General features: G+C 32.7%; 1 protein-coding gene across 3 annotated transcripts in view; it reads left to right on the top strand.

The window, feature by feature from the left end:
• LOC148597922 (uncharacterized) overlaps positions 1–18,467 on the top strand; it is a 33,973-nt gene extending 15,506 nt beyond the window's left edge. Inside the window, exons 6-15 of one of the 3 annotated variants that reach the window (XM_088562292.1) lie at positions 803–875; positions 3,072–3,134; positions 4,418–4,578; positions 4,865–5,176; positions 6,328–6,522; positions 7,491–7,585; positions 8,335–8,445; positions 8,925–8,977; positions 10,545–10,566; positions 15,109–18,467. In XM_088562292.1, the coding sequence (XP_088418418.1) occupies positions 803–875; positions 3,072–3,134; positions 4,418–4,578; positions 4,865–5,176; positions 6,328–6,522; positions 7,491–7,585; positions 8,335–8,445; positions 8,925–8,977; positions 10,545–10,551 (1,070 nt within the window). In that variant the 3' untranslated portion in view covers positions 10,552–10,566; positions 15,109–18,467. Of the gene's footprint in view, positions 1–802; positions 876–3,071; positions 3,135–4,417; positions 4,579–4,864; positions 5,177–6,327; positions 6,523–7,490; positions 7,586–8,334; positions 8,446–8,924; positions 8,978–10,544; positions 11,545–15,108 lie in introns of those variants that run through there. The other 2 variants (XM_088562294.1, XM_088562291.1) reach the window with 2 other exon arrangements.
• Positions 18,468–21,712: the final 3,245 nt, after the last annotated feature.

The following is a 21,712-nucleotide window of genomic DNA, read 5'->3' as shown; positions in this document are numbered from 1 at the left end:
CCGTAAAAATCAGGCAGTGGGTAAAACATGGAATGAAAAAAAAACTTCATTTTTGAAAGTTTTATTTGACTATTTGCCCTATCAGATCCCTTATCATTTTGATAAATTGAGTGATAATTTCATTGAATGCACTGAAAATGGTTATTTCAAGGGTAGATAACTCTGTCAAAACCTCATTTTTCTAACATTCTATTGAATTTTTCTGAAAAAAAATGTATAAATGCAGAGAACAAATAGTGGTCTTATCAAATAGAGAAAGCATCCTTGAGTAAAATTATATTGTCGGAACAGTGGTTGTTTGACATGCATGTTTCTGATTTTTCCCATTTTGCCTGATTCTTACTAAGATGTACAAAGGAAGTAGAAGTTCCACTGTTGTCATACCGTTAACACATTGAAAGTGTGACTCCTGCCCATTCTTGTTTAGTGAATAAAAAAAGCACATGAATCTGATCACTGTGTCCAACACTGTATAAAGAATATTAATACAACATGTTAAAAAGTGTTAATTGTTCTCTACTTATAGTAAAAACCTTTCTAAATAGGGTAAGTGTTTTAAAATACATTTTTAAGGTTCTCAGTTGCATTTTTGCTGTAACAGAATTAACTCTTTTTCATCTTTTATCATAAGAAAATTTAATATCAGCCAGGTTACTCTTTACTCTGAATTAATTTTTATAGGCTTAGGGATTAAGCAGCATGAAAAAGTAATGTAATGTAAGAAAAAATTATATTAGACATGCACTAAATGAAAGTGTCCCATGTATGGTACTGAAAAATATTTCAATTTTTCTATCAACAGAAATCCCAGAGAATCCCAGAATTGGTGTTGACCCAGCTTTCTTTGCAAGAATTGAATACAAGGATCTTACAGGGTAAATAGTGATCCAGCTAGAAAATTAGGAAAAAGAGCACAATTATAGAAAACAGAGGTCCTTTTCACAAAAAAATTGTAAAATAAGTCATAAGTTATGATGACACAATACTTTGCTATATTGTGATGTCATAATTTACAACTGATTTTATACTTGTAACTTTTTTTCAAACGACCACTGACTCTTTAAGAATATTTTTACATGATCATTGTTCTTGGTAGGAAAAGTTATCACTGATGTTTGTCTGTTTGTTCTCTCTTATACCATATGTACTCCATCTTAAAAAAATTGAATATAAAGTTAAGTGATCCTTACTGTGCAAAACGTTAGCAATCAGTGTCAAAAGTAAGAAAATATATTTATTTCTTTGGTCACTTCATATTTAAGGAAATATTAAGAAATTTAGAATTGCATTATTTTTCATTTCTTTCTCCCGCTATTCCAGTCGAAAATACTACTTGGGAGTGAATGGAAAGTTATGTCACTTTAACAGTCCTTGCCTTCAAATTTTTTGTCCAGTAGCCCTTTGGGCTAGCAAGTTTGAATTTTTGGTAGCCTGAACTCAAAACTAATAGCCCGAAAAATTCAGAAAAAAAAAATAAAGAATTTATCAATGAAAAATGACATGCAAATTATCCGAGGATAGAGTTATAACTCTAACATAAAATAAACGTTGCGGCATATTGCTGTTTTTAATTAACGCCCGGTTTTCAGATATCGTCAGGTTTAACTCGGAATGATTTGACACGAAAGGAAAAAAGGTCGCGAAAGTAAATAATGACAAAATTAAATAATAGTGACATTGTCGTAACTTTGTAATTATATTTCGGACAGAATGTAAACACAACAACGTACTGTAGGTCATTGAAACACTTTAATCTTACACCTTCACAACTCGAATCTGACTAGCCCGGTCGGGCTACGGACATTTAAACTGTACTAGCCCGAGGCTGATTTTACTAGCCCCGGGCTTCGGGCTAGTGGCTAATGTCGAGGACTGCTTTAACCCCTTAGTTATAATGATAACATATAAAAAACAAAGAAATAAGCTCGTTCACACAAAATTGTTACGCATCTATGTGCATTCACAAATTCATTTGAAACTTTGAATAAAGGTAGTCTAGGTTATAGATTAAAAATGGCGCACACAAAGCCTTCCATGCACAATCATTCTAAATTAGTTTAATGAAAATTGCCACATTATCACATTTTCTCTACATAAATCTTTTTTGGAGAAGCTACATAGTGGTTTTCTCTGCAGCTTTTTATTAGTCATTCGATATTTTGACAAGCTAAACATACAAACTTAATTTTCTTCCATTTTTGCAAATCTCGATTTCACCATTTTGATTATTTTTTTTTATCTATATTTAACTTTCAAGTTGGCTTATTTCCAATATGTTTGTTGTAAAATCAGACCTGAATGTAGGTATGTCATATGACAGGATTTAAGTCCAGCTTTTGGCAACATCAACTTTCTGTTATAGCAATTCTAAAAAAGTGGTTCTGATTTCAATTCAAATCTAGCTAAGCTTCTGAGTAAGCTGAGTATCATGAGAAATTTCACGATACAATATGTATCATGATATCGAGAAGCAATATGATAATATCATGGTACATATTGCCCTCTTACACAGACAGTGTACAATCTTCCTTTTATCATTTTTTAGAAATTCAAAGTACTTCCAGACATTTTATTTAAATGCCAATAGGGCCTTTGCAATCACTTTTTTTTCAAACTCGTCAACTTCAAATACTTCCGCCATATTGGCAATATTAAAATGATAACCTGGATCAGGAATATATTATAAAAATGGGCAGTTCCTTTGTGGTGATTCAGGACGGAGGATATGAAATGCGATGTCCATGCTTATAATTGATACAATCAATTAACTGGTGAATTGTTACCCCTCTACTTCTGAGTGATATACATAGCTCTCTAGATGGAAAGTTGTCCTTCATATTTGCGGTGTGTCCTACTTTATTGACACTTATTGGTAAAATATAGGGAACAATTCTACCTAGAGAGCAATTTTAATCACTCAGAAGCCTAGCTAGAGTTGAACTAAAATCGGTACCACCCCATTTTTAATTGTGATAAACGTTTTGCTTATACATTGCTTTTACATATATGTTTTGATAAGCCAAATTTGCAACAGCTTATTACATATTTTACAATTAGCTGAACTATTTCAGAATGTCAAGATCAGAGAAGAAAGCTTGGAAGACACAGCTGTGTCTTCCACCAGATCAGAGAAGGTTAGTTGTATATAACATCCTTCATACTCTCTTGGTCTGACCATGCAAGACCCGACAGGGTAGTCAAGTACATTAAAAAAACCCTTAGTCAATCAGTCATGGTAGTATGCTCACCTCAAGTGCAGGCAGGAGGTTGTAGATTCAATTTCTGGCCTAGCCATAACAAAGACTTTAAAATAGGCTGTCACTCTGAAGTTTTTACCGTCAAGATTTCGCTGTAACATAAACAGGTCTGAGTCACTGCTTCCTCCCTAACCACATGCAGAATTTTTTTTTCAAATTGGCCATTTTCAGCATTTACTACAAGTATACAAGATGTCAGTGGGCCATTTACTAACATTCTAAGTAAAATCCTGTATTTTTAATGGGCCATTTTCAACTTCAATGGGCATGTGTGACTTAGTCTTACACAAGTTGTCTCAAATCGCAATGGACTATTTCCAGAAGAATGTGTAAGTGACACTGACAAGTTGAAAGATAAACATTTCTGCTTATATTTATTTTATGGAAGGTAATGTTCGTTACAAGGATTTCATATGAATTGTAAACTGTGTTAAAGTAAAATCAAAAAGACCATGTTTTGAAAAAGGAACTTGATATTCAAAAACAGGGGATTAAAACTAAAGCAAACCTATTAATTTTTGCGAGGTTCTAATTTTCGCTGTTTTTTGCGGTGCACTGAAAAGTGTGAAAATTAGTATCCGTGAAATTGATATTTAACATTATATAACACTTATCTTTTTTTTACCGCAAAAATTGATACCCGTGAATGTGTTCACTGTACAGAATCCATGCAAACTAGTAACCATGAAAATTCAAATGTTTGTAAGGCATACCAATCTACCAAACTTCTCAAATTTACCTAAATAGATAGTAATAACAAAATTACCAAACTGATAAAATCTAGGCCGTAGTCAAAAGGAACAGGCTATATAACAAATGGCAGTCTCAGGGCAAAAAACTGGAAAGGTGCAAAACCATAGCAATGGTCCTGACTTGGTATAGCCATTTAATATGAAAGGTTTAACCAGTTCTTATAGCTTGCTAAACCCCCTGCTTCCATTAGGGTTCATTATTTCCTGTATATTTCAGCACCAAAAAAATACACACAGAAACTAGTACTTTATATAATACAGTTGAATTTCACTAGCTCAAACTCAATTTTTTTTTGCTTACAATCAAAGTTAATGCTAAAGAAACTGAGACGATGTTAATGTGTTTTGTAGTTTAGTTTAGTCCTTGACAATATTTATGATATTTTAAATTTTATTTTACAATTTCAGACTACCAATGCGAAATGATGAGGCCTCTGCTGAGTTTGAGGAAGAGGAGACAAGTTTAAGGAAACCCAGAATCAACCCTGCCAGTTTTAAAGTCAATAAACCTCAGCTTACTCAGAACCCAGTGTTATCATACAGCTTGGCAATGGCAGGAATAGGGAGAGGTACAGGAAAAATATTTTCACATAATTTCTCCCTCCCCCCAATTAAAAGTTAATTTTGTGATGAACTACTAGTGAAATTCAAAGGTTCATTTTATTTGACAGAGATGATTTTTCATTGGATTCTATATTATACATTACCAGACTAATAGAAATTCATGAATTATGAAAGAAAGCAGTGAACTCTATGAAAGAAATTTTTATTTTTCAAAACTGTTATATATTGATATTTACAGATTTAAAAAAAATCTGTGAAAATTTTACAGTATTTACACTTGTGGTATTGCAGGTGGTGGAGCCCAGGGCATGCCCCCAGCACAGCCAATGACTGGTGGAAGAGGAATTGGAAGGGCAATGAACATGGCCCCTATTGGACGAGGGATGGCCAATGGTGAGATGGGCATGGCAAGTGGGATGGGCGTGACCAATTATATGCCCAGTGGACTGGCAATGCCTGGACCACAAACAGTACCTCCTATGGGTCGGGGAATGGATAGAGCTGCAGCACAGGAAAACTTGGTGTCAAGAAATGTTGCCATGGCAAACACAAACGGTCATGCAGTGGTGAATGGTAATAGTAACACAGTGTCTGCTCCTCCAGGCAAATATAATTGTCGACCAGTTCTTTTTTTTTTCAGTTTGATGTTTGGGGAATTCCCATCACCAGAAGTCATTCAGTATTGGAAATTTAACCCCAATCAATGATTGGTTGGTCTACTGGAATCTCCTTCATCAGCCATCTGTATTTGTTGCAATTACCTAGCATCCAAAGGAATGGATCGATTTTAAATATTGAGTGCCTGTCTTTATATACTTAGGGCATATGTTGTAAGCAATTTTGATTGCTGTACAATATAAACTTCCTGTTTTTGAGGGAGTTCTCTTTCTTACTAAATGGAATGATAGAGAAATTTTTTGTCACAAAAATCTCAGTTTCCTATCAATGGATTGATTTCAAATTCTGTGTATGGGTTTATATAGATGAAGCACATGTTGAAAGTGATTTTCGTTGCTGTCCAATATCAGCTTCCTGTATGAGTGGGGTTCAATTCAGGTGTATTTCATGTTTCTTGTGTTGAGATATATAAATCTTTTTATTCAGGTTCAAAGTTCATCAACCATGGTACGCGACACATCGTCTTGATCTGATCTAACTTTATGCAAATATCAAAAAGCTTAATCGAGCTCTAAACGACAAAAAGTAACAGCCCGGTCATGATTTTTTGTATGCCAATGAGATTGTATTGAATGAAGAAAATTTTAAAATATGAAGAAATAGCTGTTATAGATTCTGAATGAACTTACGGGGTTCTAGTGTGAAAGTACTTATATTTGTGGTTTAGGGGGAAAGTGCAAGTTTGTGGATTCTTGAATTCATGGTTTTGATGATCCTGCCATACAGTTTAAAGTAAAAAATCCTTTTCGTTGATAACCAAATTTCATAGTTTACCTCACCCACGAACAGTAATACTTTCACAGTGTGTTAGTTTTTAAATACCTAGATGTTTAGAAGAGAGAATGTGTCTGCATAAAGATTGTGCTTCAGGTAACCCTGTTGTGTAATTACTTTCAAACCATTATTTTTTTTATGCACTTATACAATGAAAGCAGAAATTTTTTTCTTTTACTTCTATAATTTATTATAAAACTAAAGCTTCTTGCTTTAAAACCAAACACATAATTAGTGACCGTGAGCTATTTTTTATTGAAGCCTTTTCATAAAATGATCAATTTTTGGCACCTCTTTCTTAGGTTTTAATGGCCAGTTTGATGATGCTCAAAAGAGAGAAGACAATTTAACCCCAGTTGGTAGGGGATCCAGTCCTAGGACCAGTCCACAGAAAACAGAAAGTCAGGTGCCTGCTGGGATTGGAAGAGGAAGAGGTGTTGACCAAGCTGCTCAGATGCCCTCCTTTACTGTAGGATTGGGTAGAGGTCAAACAAGAGGTAGTTAATGTATACATGTACAGTGATGTGCCGTATTCAGTCACTCCTAAATTTCCCATTACTTTCTATATAAAATCATACATTTAAAAAAAAACAGAAAATGAAATACTTTTTAACTGATTTTGAAGAAATTTGCCATGAAAAAGAAAAATGTAAAAATTAAAATTTAGTAGATTGATGAGGCTCTAGAGTTTTATTTTCAGAAGTGTCTGAGAATTTCGTACAGAAAAAAAATTAGTGTAAAATTGTTACGTCATCAGTTATCTTAGGTAATTAAAGAATCTGTCAGAAAATCTTTTTCAAAATAAATGGTTAAATTTCAGATATTTCTCAGATCATGAAAATTAATTTAGATATAACTTTCAAATAATTTTTTGAAAAAAAAAATGTTATATTGCATAGAAACAGAGGGAAAATTTACAAATGACAGAATACTTTTGGCATGTCTCTGTAGATGTACTACTGTGAGTTTCATATAAAAAAAATACATTTGTTAAAGAAATCTAAGTGTAATTATTGAGCATAGTATACCTGTGACACCAAAATAAAACTGGCAAAAATACACTTGTGCTTGCTAGAATATTTTATTTGATTTGAGAAATGATTGCAAATTTTAATAAGACTAAGCAAACTTCGATTTATTGGAAAAACCATGCAATATGGACATATTATATTTAACAAACCCATGCTTTTGACATTGGGCAAATTTTAAGCTGTTCATACATGATGTATAAAGATGTACACACTTCTTCACAGTTTTTACATCATAGCACATTCAAACATAAAATCGCCTGAATATAGCTGAAATATTGCTGCTTGGGTGTTAAACCCCAACAATCAATCAATCAATCATGTTCATTGCCTGAATATAGCTGAAATATTGCTGCTCGGACGTTAAACCTCAACAATCAATCAATCAGTCAAACATAAAAATAGTACATGTATATATTTATTTGTTCATGTTTTAGATATGGAAGGATCCCCTGCCTTTATTGTCCCTAAAATCTCATCACTGACCGAGAAGAAAAATGGTTCTGAAGACTCTAATAATAATTGTGGTCTGGTAAGTTATATACTGTAAGCGTGTTAATTTTCACGGTTGATAATATTCGCAGATTCTGTCAAGTGAACATATTGGCCGGTTTCAAAAAATGATAAGTGCTCTACATTGTTAAAACACAATTTTGTGGGTACCATTTTTCATTTTAAAAAGTGTGTTAGAAAATGGTAAAGCACATTTCCCTGTAACTCTCTATATTCCTGATTTAAAAAATATTGTGGGGTAGGGGGGGGATAGTGATAATTTTGATGAATCCATCTGTCAATCCTATTTATTTCATCACCACACTTCTGTTGGATTTTTATCAATCTAAAATAAGTCCATGTGACCCTGTCTTGACTTTTATATGTAATTGTATTTTAGTATAAGTTTTTGTAAGAATCAGGCAAAATGGGAAAAATCAGAGCTATTTCTCAGGGCTATTCCAGGAAAAAATGGATAGGGAGTTGGACAGCATTTCTTAAAAATTGTATAGATGGGGTTATTTCTAGGCATACAAAGTTATACTTTGTTTTGAAAATTGAATTTTAATTCTATGGGTGGTGGGGTATAAAAAATGTGCTGTCCAACCCCTCCATACACTTTTTCTGGGAATAGCCCTCACATTATTTTGTCAGTTTTCTGATTTTTTTCCATTTTGCCTTAATTCTTACAAAAACTTACACTTTAAAGGTGAGGCAGCTAGATCAGAGGATGAATGTTAAAGTTGAAGTTAAATAGAAATCTTACTGTGAAAATGTTCTTTATTTTAGATTGATGAAGGGACCAAAGTAAAAGAAATGAAAAAGATTGAAAAGAAATTAAAGCAGATTGAAATGCTAGAAGAGAAGGGAGAACAAGGCTATAAATACAACACAGAAGAGGTAGGTTGAACTACAAAGGAGTAAGTTCAGCAAGGGTTGTTTATAGCCTATCAATTTAAGACTGCCAAAATAATTTTAAAACTTCATCGTTGAAAGAATTATACCTTCCAAAAATATGAACTCTTTATGAATATCTCAAAATATCAACTCTCTTCATTTAATTTAAACATCAAATTAAATTGGCCAAAGCTCATTTGTTATGATGCTAAAATTAAATAACTTGAGTTAATATATAGCGATATTCAACTTTCACAGCTTTTGTTGCTTCATGTGCAAATGTATAAAAGATCAGATTTAGAGTATTGATAATATCAGGGTCAACTGGATTTGTCAAAAGTTTCGTCCTAAAATTCATGATATACTTCCTATTGGATGTTTAACTACATGAAATCAATTAATCGGTCATAGTTGAAATTAAGGTATTTGACATTTTTGCATTCAAAGTAAGAAATACTTTATTTACATTTATTGTTTTGTAGATAATGAAGATTAAAGCGAAGGACAAACTTTTGAAAGCTTTGGAAAACCTTAAGTAAGTATACATAAGGTAAGGGAACATAACTCTTGAAATCAGTGATATGTTTGTGTCATATTCAGTTATACCAAAGCCTATCAAGCTTTGATTTGAACAGAATGAAATCAGTCCAAGTTACTTTGATGCTTACATCGGATTGATGTCAAATGCTGAATACAAACATTCCAATGATTTATAAGAGTTGTGTCCCTTACCCTAGGTCTACCTCTTTAAGGAAGTATACAAAGTACTGTCTATAGTACTTTTCAAGGGCATAGCCTGGAATGGCAGGTACTGCTCCAGTTGCTGGAGCATATGGAAATAGAAAGAAAAAAATAAACTGATTGACCGTAATATTCTATTTTTTTTTTTTAATTTTATTTATTTATTTATTTTTTTTTTCACTCCTTGTGACGTTAAGGTTACCTGCATGCACGATACCTAAACGCATGCTAAACGCTCACTAAAGGCACGATAAACAAACGCTTCTATCATGCGTTTAAATGAACACTCCAATCTTGCATTTAAATGCACAATAAATGAACGCTCACAGCATGTGCTTAAACGCATGATAGATGAATGCTCAAAGTGTGTGTTAATCAAGGGTCGGGAAATTTTGACAGCCCATGCCAGACATTTTATCAAAATGCAGACGTTTTTGTGAGTCTTTTGCATGCTCAGATCAAAAATAAACTTTAAAAAAAAAGTGTGTATGTAGTTATTTTCAGATAGATATTGGAAAGTGTGTTATTTTATCACATACTCTGACTATTACAAAATATCAGAGCGAGTGAACGAGTTCGGTTTCGACTACACGTGGACATTCTTACATGTAAACAAAACATCGTATATTTTGGACTTTTTCATCACATAACAGGCGAAAACTAAAATGTTGATTTTTTATAAAGGAAACTCATGAACACATTTTGTATATTGATTTAAATGGTTTGTTGACTTCTGTGTTAAAACGATTCAATTGACAAATTAATAATTACAAACTACTACTGATTCGTAGTTTCAGTTCTGTGACGTGTGCTTTAGTTACCTCTGAAAGATTGGTGGGAAAACGGTGGACTTGTCAAATTTTTTTTTAATTGATCAACTAATAAATGTATGAAGATTCTCCAAGTTACTTCAATTAATTCGTATATGGTATGGGGCCACACGTGTACCGTTAATTCAATTATGCGAACAACTAATCAGTTACAGGTAAATCACAGTCACAGGTGGCTGCATTTCGGCTTAAATTGACACACACCTGTCAATTAATTTCCAATAAACAATTAGGAGACTGGCGGACAGGATGTTTATACACTAATAAAACCACACAGACTGTAAATTCTGGTTCAGGTCATGATAATGCTATTAAAAGCATTTCCTGCATTTGACAATTTAGTTGACTTTAACTTAGCCCGTCTCATTCCTCAAGTTTTTCAAATAAGTAAATGTTTAACTAGGTGAGTGATCAGGCTGACTTGGGCCTCTAGTTTTTCCATTCCGTCTTCTAGGCATTTTTTTCAATCATTGACAGCTTTATTCTTATTTTTTGAAGTTGCAATAAATATTCTTTTTTTTTTATTTCCAGACTCTGATTGGACTTTGACAGGGTTAGTACCCATTGTTAACGGAAAGCAGCAGCTTTTAACATGTTAGGAGAATTTGTTACCACCAGTTCAAAAAGTGGAATGTAGTGACAATTAGAGATCCTTCAAGTTGACATTTTGGATTTTTGTAGGAGAAAATCCTTCAAATCAATATTTTTGATTCATATAGGAGAAAATCCTTCAAATCATCACTTGGGTTATTTGGAGTATATGCCCCCAAAGTGATAGTGATAATGTTTTATTAAATAACCTTGGTAAAACTTGGTGCTATAACAAGTTAGGAAGTCTTCCATTTTTATTTGTTTTATTATTTTAATAGTGTCTCTACATTGTCTTATGATAATTGTTTTATTTTTGTTTTATTATAAAACAGGATGTTTTATAGTATTTTATTTTTGGTAGTATTTTTTTTTTAAGTTATAGAGCATAAAACGATGGTGTTCAGGAGATAAAGTTGGTTTTATATAAGTACATTGTGCAATTTCAATTACTAGATAAGCTTCCTTAGGTAGTTTACAGGACAACTTAGGAGGAGATTTGATTTTCTGTCAAAAATAGAGTACATATGTATGTATAGAATAATTTAAAACTTCATATTTCCTTCTCTGTTATCCAGTAAACAACCTAAGGTAATTCATCAGGTAAGGGAAGACAAACTCTGTCTTCTGGACATTATCATTGTATGTGCTGTAAGATTTTTTTTTCTTTTGTCAGTAAACAAAAAATGGCACATGAATATTAAAGTTAAAAAGTACCAAATTTTTTCATTTTTTTTTTATAATTGTTCAAGTTATCTTTTGTTAACATTACAAGAAAAGAAAGTGCCTTGATGGAAATTTTATCTTTGTGTTTTAATGAGCTATTTTTTTTTGTTTTGTTCTATTATTTATTACAGAACTTTCTTTGAATTTTGCATTCTGTAAAGCTTGATATTTTGTTGATAAATGTTTGCATAATACCTTAATAAAAAAATTTTCTAGATTCCCATCCAAAATTTGGGGGGGGGGGGGGGGGGGGGGCAGGGGGGCGAATTTTTATTTGTTTTACTAGCATTGTTGTTATCACTGTGTATGTGTGCTTGGTGATTAATTTTACAACCACAAAGGTATTGAAACACAATATCAAAATATATATTTTCTACTGCTACACCTACTGTGAAAGTATTATTCGTTGGGGTACCAATTTTTTGTGGTTTTGATGGAAAGACCTAGCCAAATTTACTTTCCAACGAAATGAGGATTTTCCTTGATGCGTATCCTGCAAACCTCAGAAGCATGAATTCAGGAATCTACAAACTTGCGCTATTTCCGTAATCCACGAAAATTGGTCCCCACGAATTAAAGTACTTTCACAGTTTATTAGTTTTCATCGAATTTTGAATCATTTTAAAAAGAAATAGCAGCAAAAAATTATGATTTTTCAAACCAGGAGTTACTAAATAACAATAATTATAATTCCAGTCTGCAAGACATGGAATTTTTCCTGGAAATTTGAGTCCAGAAATTTATATATAAAAAAAAAACAAAAACTTTTTTGAAGATTGAAAAAATTGGGACAGGTGTAAAAAATCAGGTCGAGCATCTAGAAGTATGTTTATGATGGCCTAATATGAAAGAAGTGGATAATTAAATGTGCTTTCTATACTACAAATATAAAATTTTATATTTGTTCTTTATAAGTACACATACTATCAATTCTCATGGTTTGACATTTTTGGGGGGTTTACAAGGTCATAAGGTATTGATGGTTTGACCTTTTAAACATGTTGAAGTCTATGAAAGATAAATAGATATAGCTTGTTTTTCATAGATACAGAGCACCACAAAAAGGAACCATAAGAATTGATAAGTCATTATGGTGACACTTTCATAGAATGGGAAATTAACAATTTGAAAGTGTTAACCCATGTAGCCACATGTTTTATTGTACATGTTTAATGGTAACGTACATTTTATTTATTATGAATACTATTGGTAAATGTTGACTCAAATAGACCTGTAGGCTACAGACTGGGTACACAAGTCAAATTTTATGTCTGTTCCGTATGTTAAGTGACATTCATTTATATTTTGTATAGGGTGCCAACATCTTGCCCCAGTTGTTAAAGTACTTCTCCGTCTAAGAATCAGGCAAAATGTGTATAAGGTGTGGCACATGAAAGAAGAAAAAAATGCAGAGATTTTGTTGCATTAACCAAGTGGTTGAAAAATTTGCTTTTTTTGAGATATTGATAGGTCAAATTAATTGAAATGCGCTACAGAAAAGTGGCGGGAAAATTTTCCTGCACTCTTTCCCTATATAAGCAGTCAAAAAATATCTACGTCACAGATGCTTCAGGATAAACTTAAATAGCTTTATGATTGTTTTCTAGATGCACTGAATGTATTTTAGGCAAAAATGACTAAATTGGGGAAAATGATATGCCACCCACTGCCTGATTCTTACACAGAATGGTACTTAAAAGTTTTACACACTGGACAAATGATAAGTCTAGTATAATTAATCCCTACACGATATCTAATGAAAAACTATGTCTTGAAGCATTTTTAAAGTGCTAGATTTTCTTTACATGTACAATTTTGCTAAGTAAACTTTGTTGTTCTTTTTTCAGTGCTTCCAAAGAAAAGAGACATTTTATACTTTCACACAATGAACTTCTTTCACCATAGTATATTTTGTACTCAAATTATCAATTTTTGAAAACATTGATAGGTTTTTGTTCAGATCTAAACAAATTACTTCTTCATGCTTGTTTCCAGAATTTTTTAAAAAGTTTTTTACTTGTCCATTTTCTTTGACCCTCCTCTTTAATATTGGGTTGTTGTCAGGCTAATATTAAAATCCAAAATGAAAATTGAAAGTGGTGAACAAGGAAAATCGGAATCAGTTGCAAATTGAAAATTGTACAAATGTACCCAGCCTGTAGTCTCGGACTGTTCCATTTAAATGAGAATTGAAATCATGAGCAAGTTCTGAGTGTTATAATAAGTGGTGGATTTCCCAAAAAGTCGCAAGTGTAAAATTTTTGTAAATGATGAAGTGGCGAGATTTTAGATTATACCCTCTGAAAAGTAGCATATCCATCCCCCTGATAACTATAGAACAGATTGATGATTTTTTTTGTAATATTTGCACCGTTGTTAAGTACAATGATATACAGTTGAAGTTTAATTTTTAGTGAAATTCAATAGATGGTTTTCATGTTGGCCATTTTGAACATTTTGCCATTTCCCCTTTTCACCATTACATGGCAAGTATCACTTAATGTTCAATTAATCTCCTGTTTTTTGTATCATGATAACAATTCTTATAATTAATCTAACACTTGCACCTTTTTGTGAATTCCATTCTTAAAAGTATATTTCAATGCAGATTATCTGCTATTGGCCCCTTCAAACACCCACCTTTATTTTTCTTCTTTCAGGAAATTTATAAATTCATTGAGATCATACATGTATATATGTACTTCTCATACTGGTTGTTCTACATTTGTAGCTATGATTCTTGATGTGTAAAAATTAAATTTTTCATACCGGTATAAATTTATCTTCTAATCAGTATTCTGGGATTCCACTTCTACAATTTTGGTGAGGGTAAGTTGTTTTTTTATGCCCCACTTTCCATTTGGCAAGTAGAAAATTTGAAGTTTTGAAAGGATTTGTAAAGCAGCCCTAATCTGTGAGAAAGTTAATCTTCATTTTTTCCCATGTTAACCTAGAATTTAAAAAAAAAAATACTAGAACATTGTTAATAGAAATAATTTGAAATTTTTACTTCAGTTCTTCATAGTCAAACACATCCTACATGTAACTTCTGCAGTGCAATCTTATCTTTATAAAAAAATGGAACAGTCCAAATTTGTTGTTGTTGTAAAATATACATGCATGCATGTGTCCTGAGAGAAATGACCTGGTTTGTGAATTCACAGAATAGAATTCTGGAAGCAGTTATTTCAGGTTACATTTGTACTTCTAATTTGTTTGCTATAAAAAAGTTTTGACCAGCTGATTCCAATTGCAGAAAACAATTCTGCTTCTTATTCAGCTAATTAAGGAGGTAGACCTAGGGAAAGGGAAACAACTCTTGAAATCAGTGATATGTTTGTATCATATTCAATTTCACCAAAACCTTTCAAGCTTTTCTCTGAAACAGTCCAAGTCACTTTGATGTTTACATGAGATTGATGTAAAATAATGAATACAAACATTCCAATGATTTCTAAGAGTTGTGTCCCTTACCCTAGGTCTACCTCCTTAAAGGCTTGGGTCATTTCTTCTGGTAACATGTGTATCCAAAATGCATGATCTTTTCTGTAAGTCATTTGGATCACTATATGTATTATTACCCATAATACCATTTATAGAGGTATTTGAAAATATACATGTATGTTTAGTTTCAGTAATCTACATGTAGAACTATAATATTCTTGTTGGAACTAAACTGGTATGTTGAAACAAAGATGACTCTCAATAAGTTTTTCATGCATTTTTGGGCAAGGTCATGAAATCATACTCCTAGATAAACCAGCAGTCTAATTGATTTCAGCACATGACATGTGGAGATGACGGTGAACCAGTAAGCAAGCTTACTGACTACAGCACATGACATGTGGTGAGGACGGTGAACCAAGAAGCCATCTGACCGACTATGACACATGTCATGTGTTGATGGAGGTAAACCAACAAGCAGTCTTACTGACTACAACACATGACATGTGGAGAGGATGGTGAACCAAGAAGTCGTCTGACCAACTATGACACATGTCATGTGTTGATGGAGGTAAACCAACAAGCAGTCTTACTGACTACAACACATGACATGTGGAGAGGATGGTGAACCAAGAAGTCATCTGACCAACTATGACACATGTCATGTGTTGATGGAGGTAAACCAACAAGCAGTCTTACTGACTACAACACATGACATGTGGCAAGGATGGTGAACCAAGAAGCCATCTGACCGACTATGACACATGTCATGTGTTGATGGAGGTAAACCAACAAGCAGTCTTACTGACTACAGCACATGACATGTGGAGAGGAAGGTGAACCAAGAAGCCATCTGACCGACTATGACACATGTCATTTGTTGATGGAGGTAAACCAACAAGCAGTCTTACTGACTACAGCACATGACATGTGGAGAGGACAGTGAACCAAGAAGCCATCTGACCGACTATGACACATGTCATGTGTTGATGGAGGTAAATCAACAAGCAAGCTTACCAAATGTGGCATGTTTTGTGTTTTGGGAGGTAAAAGTCATTTTATATCATCAGGATCTAGTCACTTACCATGTAGTTGATGGTGGGGGCATTGGAAAAATTTAGGAGCAGTCGAAGATAAGAAATAATTTTCTCTCAAATCACATCTTTTAAAACACTACCAGTTAGTTTAATCTACCATTTAAAACTTTTTCTTGAAATTAAAAAAAAACAGATGTACTTAAAGGTAAGATGATGCCAAAAATAGATGAATGCCTAAATTTCATAAATATCATTAGTATGACATATTTATGGTATTTGGAATTAAAATATCATTTTTTAAAGAAAAAAAAACTCTTGCACCAAATAGATTATTTCCATTAGAATTTGTGACTGGATCCATTCATATTTCTTTGCATTTTTTACCTCAAAGGTCATCAAAGGTCATCAATGGTCAAAGGACAAAGATTTACATATAAACTATGTACTTGAAATTATAAATAAAATAGACAAAGTGTTTTTGTTTTAACCAGGAGGTAATATTAAATGAAAGTAATAGATTTACAGGGTCATGCTTATATTAAATTAGGAAGTGTCAACTTATGAATACAGATTGATGTTTGATAGTAAGTCCCTTGGCATTAGAAAGAGAAGAATAAAATTCGTTCCTGGATTCCTAGTGTTGAAGCTCCCTGTAATAAAAAGAAATGATTGAACACTTTCTAGAGATGCTCAAAAGTTCTGCTATGTCTGTCATCAGAAAGAAGAAATGGGAGTAACTTTATAATTAATATTGAAACAGTATTTAGCTATTACAGAAATTGTATGCTGGCATTTTGATATATCAAAGATCACATTGTAAACCCATAAGAGGTCTTAATGTTAATGCTGTATGGTAGAACCACAAGTCATCGAATGAAAAAAAGTGGATAACTTTATAGGGTGTAATCTTTATTTGTTATATGATTACTGCTATATTTGTGTCATTGATGGCTCAGACGCTGCTCTTGTTTCAATATATTCATATTGCGGGTTAAAATTGTCAAATTTACACCTAACAAAATTATCTGCTATTTTTCCATTGGCTTTAACATCATAAGCCTTTGTACAAAATTTTGTTTTTTTGTTGTAGTATAGCTGTTTTTATGGGCAGTGGTTTCATGTATCCTGTGTGTATTTTACAGTGTGTGACCTCTTTTGTTCTCGTAATCTCAGGTCTTTCGTAAAAATGTTATTTCTTATGCTAGTCATTAATATTAAAGGGTACACAACATTTAAGGGAAATAACTCTGAAAAAAAAATCAGCATATTTTATTTTGTGACATTCTGATATCTTAGTGATCAAAATTTTTGTAGATGAAGCTGCTGTGTGTTAATTGAAATTGTTTCCATGAAACATGTGGTTAAAATTTCTTGAAATTTATAGATTCTGCTTCTTTTATCAAAATAAGACACTGAATAAATGTTTAACTAGGCAAATAAATTTTAGAGAAGATGTTAGGTACCCCCCTTAATATCTAAAGCCAAATTTAACTCTTTTGTTTAGAATACTAGTAACTATATTTGACTCACATAGCTTATGCCAGTTGCTGTCTTTTAAAATAGGTATTATTTTTGGAGAAGAATTGAGGAAGTAGACCTAGGGTAAGGGACACCTCTCAAGCTTTCGTTTGAAGCGGAATAAAATGAATCCAAGTTAATTAGTTGCTTACATAAGATTGATGTAAAATGCTGAATACAGACGTTCCAATGATTCTTAAGGGTTGTGTCCCTCACCCTAGGTCTACTTCCTGAAGGGCATTATTTTACAATACCAGCAGAGATGGCGAAGAAAATTCACTTTTATATCTTTAGAAATGGGCCTGAAAAATGAACATGTGACATAAGAAAATTTCATTCGAAGCTTGCAGTGTTCTACACCTTTTTAGTTTATTTCTAGATTCTTCTTTTAATGGTTCCTTTGATCTGATATAGCAGGAGCAGATGTATGCTTTAGCTACTTTTTTAATCCATTTGTCATTTGAGAGCATATATTTGAAAAGATGAATTGTAGGGAAGAAAGAAATTTAAAAACAAATTCTGGAATATAAATACGAAATTAAGGCACATATGTAGTATTCTGTTTAAAATTATATTGTATAGAAACTAAGATTAGGTTTTTGATTTACTTTGAAGTATTAAAGGATCCCTTTTCACATTTCATTTCTCAACAAATAATTGCTCCTTAAATAGATAATAGGTCATGTTAAGTAACTGTCTTTATAAGAATCATGCAAAATCTGAAAAATGTGATACACCCCAAAAAAGGCTACATATTTTTATTTTTGTAATTAAGTTGTTTTATGGATCTATACTATGAAATGTGTAATTATTCATTCACATCTGCCTGCTCTTAGGAGATAATCAACATTGAAAATCCAATAGATTCTATTGTATTTGGGTGTCATTTACAGAGTTATCTCCCATAATTTTGTAATCTACAGTGCATTTATATATAATTTTTATCTCATAAGAACACGGGTTATATGAAAAACTGAATGTTAATGTGTGTTTACTATGGCAATTCAAACAAAATATCAAAAATAAAAATATGTAGGCTTTTTACCCATGAATCACATTTTGCATGATTCTTATCTGGAGCGCTACTTAATTGTTCAAAACTCATGTTGTTTTTTCATGCAATAAAGTCATTTTCATATGATTTCATTGTTGTATTTATTCGCATAGTATTAAAGATAGTCAGGTGAAAAATGTTAAAGAATGACACTGGCATTACTTAGACGAGATCAAAGACCAGTCTTGTGGGTCTGTAAATCTGTCCACATGCCTTGTAAGTGTAACTCCTCAGGCGTTCTGTGGATTTAATTGAAAACTCTACAGTGAAACCCAGAGTAGTTTTCTCAGGACTACAAGGAGACATTGTCACAGGATGTATTAATCGTAAAATGACCACACACTGTGAAGTGTTCATAGTGCAGAAATCACACCATACAGCAAGTTCTTAATATGATAACCAATGTTCATACTAATTTTCAAAAAGTGTATCATCAACCATGAATATTTTATCAATTGTTTTTAATTTTTGAACAGGTTATGCGAAATAACCAACTTTGGTTGAAAAGTTAAAAATAATCCTAATTTCTAATGGATTAAAATCAAAACCAAGATTTTCACCTTCATCAAAGTCTTATTTTATTGGTGTTAATGACCTCACAGTACCAAGTAAGTTTATGGAAAATAACCCATCTTTCTCAAATGAGAGATAAACATAATAAATTACTTGAATAAACTTACATGACAAAGTAGGATAATAGGAGCATCCTAACAGTTTTTATAAATATGCTTTTCAATTATTGACCTCAAGAGAATTTTATTTTTTACATGTGAACTTTTATTTGGTGACTAGTTGCTAAAAACAGAAGGATGAACATGTACAAAGTTTTAAATAGTAAGGCAAAATTAGAACATAATGTTTGCAAAGAAAACATAATAGGAAATCAGATATCAATTACTCCTTAAAAATTCCTGACACAAACAACCCCCCCAACCCCCCCCCCCCAAAAAAAAAAAACCACAAAAACAAAAACAAACAAAGCAAATGTCTCCTGTAAAAAGTTGGGTTTATATATATATAATCGTCTAATTAGAAGTCAACAATCACTCTTACAGATCTTAAGGTTACAGACCACCAATTCAACCAATGAGCATTTGGAACGTACGCAAAAATAGTCCTACACAGAAATTACCCCTGTTCCTCATAGTGCTGTGAAAAAAGTTCTCATCTTATTTAAAAAACAGTTTCTGAAAGGAAAAACATTTCTGTACATTTTATAGGTGCATTTTGCTTCTTGTGATGTGAAGCCTAATCTCCATAATGATTTTTAAATATACCCCTATCTTGTGAAAACACTGAGATTTCCCATGCTATTTATAGACCCTTCACTTCCGGTGACCAGTACTGCACTGCAAGTCTGCTAACCCCACATGCCATTCTGAGGATTGTGAGCTGACATATGTAGAATCATGCTGATATATAGTTCTCTGCAGGTTAAAGTTAAGGTAAAGTCCAGAGAAGCCATTGAATATTGTGAAATTAGCATAGAAGCCTATGGGAAGTGGAATTAGTGGTTTTTAGCCTTAAGCTGAAGCCATGGCAAAATGAAAAGTTTCTTGAAATAGCTTTAAACTACTTGAAGATCTTGTTAACTTTGCCATGAGAGGAATACACTACAAAAATCCCTCAAAATATGCATTTTTTTAAGTTATAGGTCCAAATTATGGAAAATTGGTCTTTTTGGCTGATTTTTATGTCCTATCTTGTAAAAAGTGTAGAAAATTTAGTAAAAATATCAAATATTAAACTTTGAGGGCTATATTTACCTAAATGTGGTAATAAGCACTTGAAATCAAGTTTTGTGTAAATTTGAGCAAAAATTAGGTTAGAAATGAGGAAAAACTCACTTTCATTACTGCGGTTAAGGCCATATAAGCATTCCCCTATGGCAACATGGAAAATCCATTATTGAGTACTTTTTTTGCTTTAGGTGCCCTTTACTGGTCATGTTTTAATGTGAAAACACTGTATTTACAAATTTAAAGCCAAATATATCACCTTTTGTGAAAATTTAAAGATTTAGGATTTTTGACATGTGATCAAGAAAAAGGGGGAGGCATGTCAGAAATAAATTTTTAAAAATAGACCAATTTCTCAGAAAATGATTACTTTTAAAACTATCTCTTCATTAATATTGTTAAAAAACAAGTTGTGATTGATATGTTTTATTTGAAAAGTCAGGAAAAGTTCTTTGCAAATATTTAATGCATTTAAGTATGGTAGAATATTGTCACTTTTTTGCTCGCACAACTTGGTTACCCTATATTTAAAAATCAAATATTTAAAAAAGTGCTTGTCACATTTCACTGAAACTTTGCAAATGCATTCAGTATGTGTGTAGGAAGATACCTGTATAGTTATTTATTTTTTCTAAGACAAAAAGTGACCCTTTAGGTTACAGACCACCAATTCAACCAATGAGCATTTGGAACGTACGCAAAAATAGTCCTACGCAGAAATTACCCCTGTTCCTCATAGTGCTGTGAAAAAAGTTCTCATCTTATTTAAAAAATTTAAACAGTTTCTGAAAGGAAAAACATTTCTGTACATTTTATAGGTGCATTTTGCTTCTTGTGATATGACGCCTAATCTCCATAATGATTTTTAAATATACCCCTATCTTGTGAAAACACTGGGATTTCCAATGCTATTTATAGACCCTTCACTTCCGGTGACCAGTACTGCACTGCAAGTCTGCTAACCCCACATGCCATTCTGAGGATTGTGAGCTGACATATGTAGAATCATGCTGATATATAGTCCTCTGCAGGTTAAAGTTAAGGTAAAGTCCAGAGAAGCCATTGAATATTGTGAAATTAGCATAGAAGCCTATGGGAAGTGGAATTAGTGCTTTTTAGCCTTAAGGATATCAGTTATCCGAAATATTCAATGTAAATTTTATCATCTTCTGGTGATGTTAAGCATATTTAGACGTATATATATAGAAAGGTCTGAAAAATTCCCAACGATGTTAGAACTGTCAAATTTGCATGTCACAACAAATCAATATTTTACAAACGTCTCAGAATGTGACGACTCTATTCGCTACACTGCTCCGTCGGATCAAATTGTTACAGGGAAGATATATAAACGTATAGTAAGGTCTGAAAAATTCCCAACGATGTTAGAACTATCAAATTTGCGATGCAAATATTTCGTTGTTCCCTCCGCGGGACTCGAAGGCGTACCGCTGTGACATCTATGGCAACACCGTCTGATCTAAGTCCAGCGCCCTAGACCACTCGGCCAGCTAGGCAATATAAATACAGCTTTCGCTGGCCGGGTCATTCCTCCTCGTAGGATTAATCTAAGGCTGTAACTTAGTACACGAT

Source organism: Perna viridis, chromosome 14, assembly GCF_037379345.1.
Source record: "Perna viridis isolate PV_CMFRI_1.1 ecotype Kerala chromosome 14, ASM3737934v1, whole genome shotgun sequence".
NCBI lineage: Eukaryota > Metazoa > Mollusca > Bivalvia > Mytilida > Mytilidae > Perna > Perna viridis.
The sequence above is the reverse complement of the archived record's forward strand: the minus strand, read 5'-3'. Positions and strand labels throughout refer to the sequence as shown.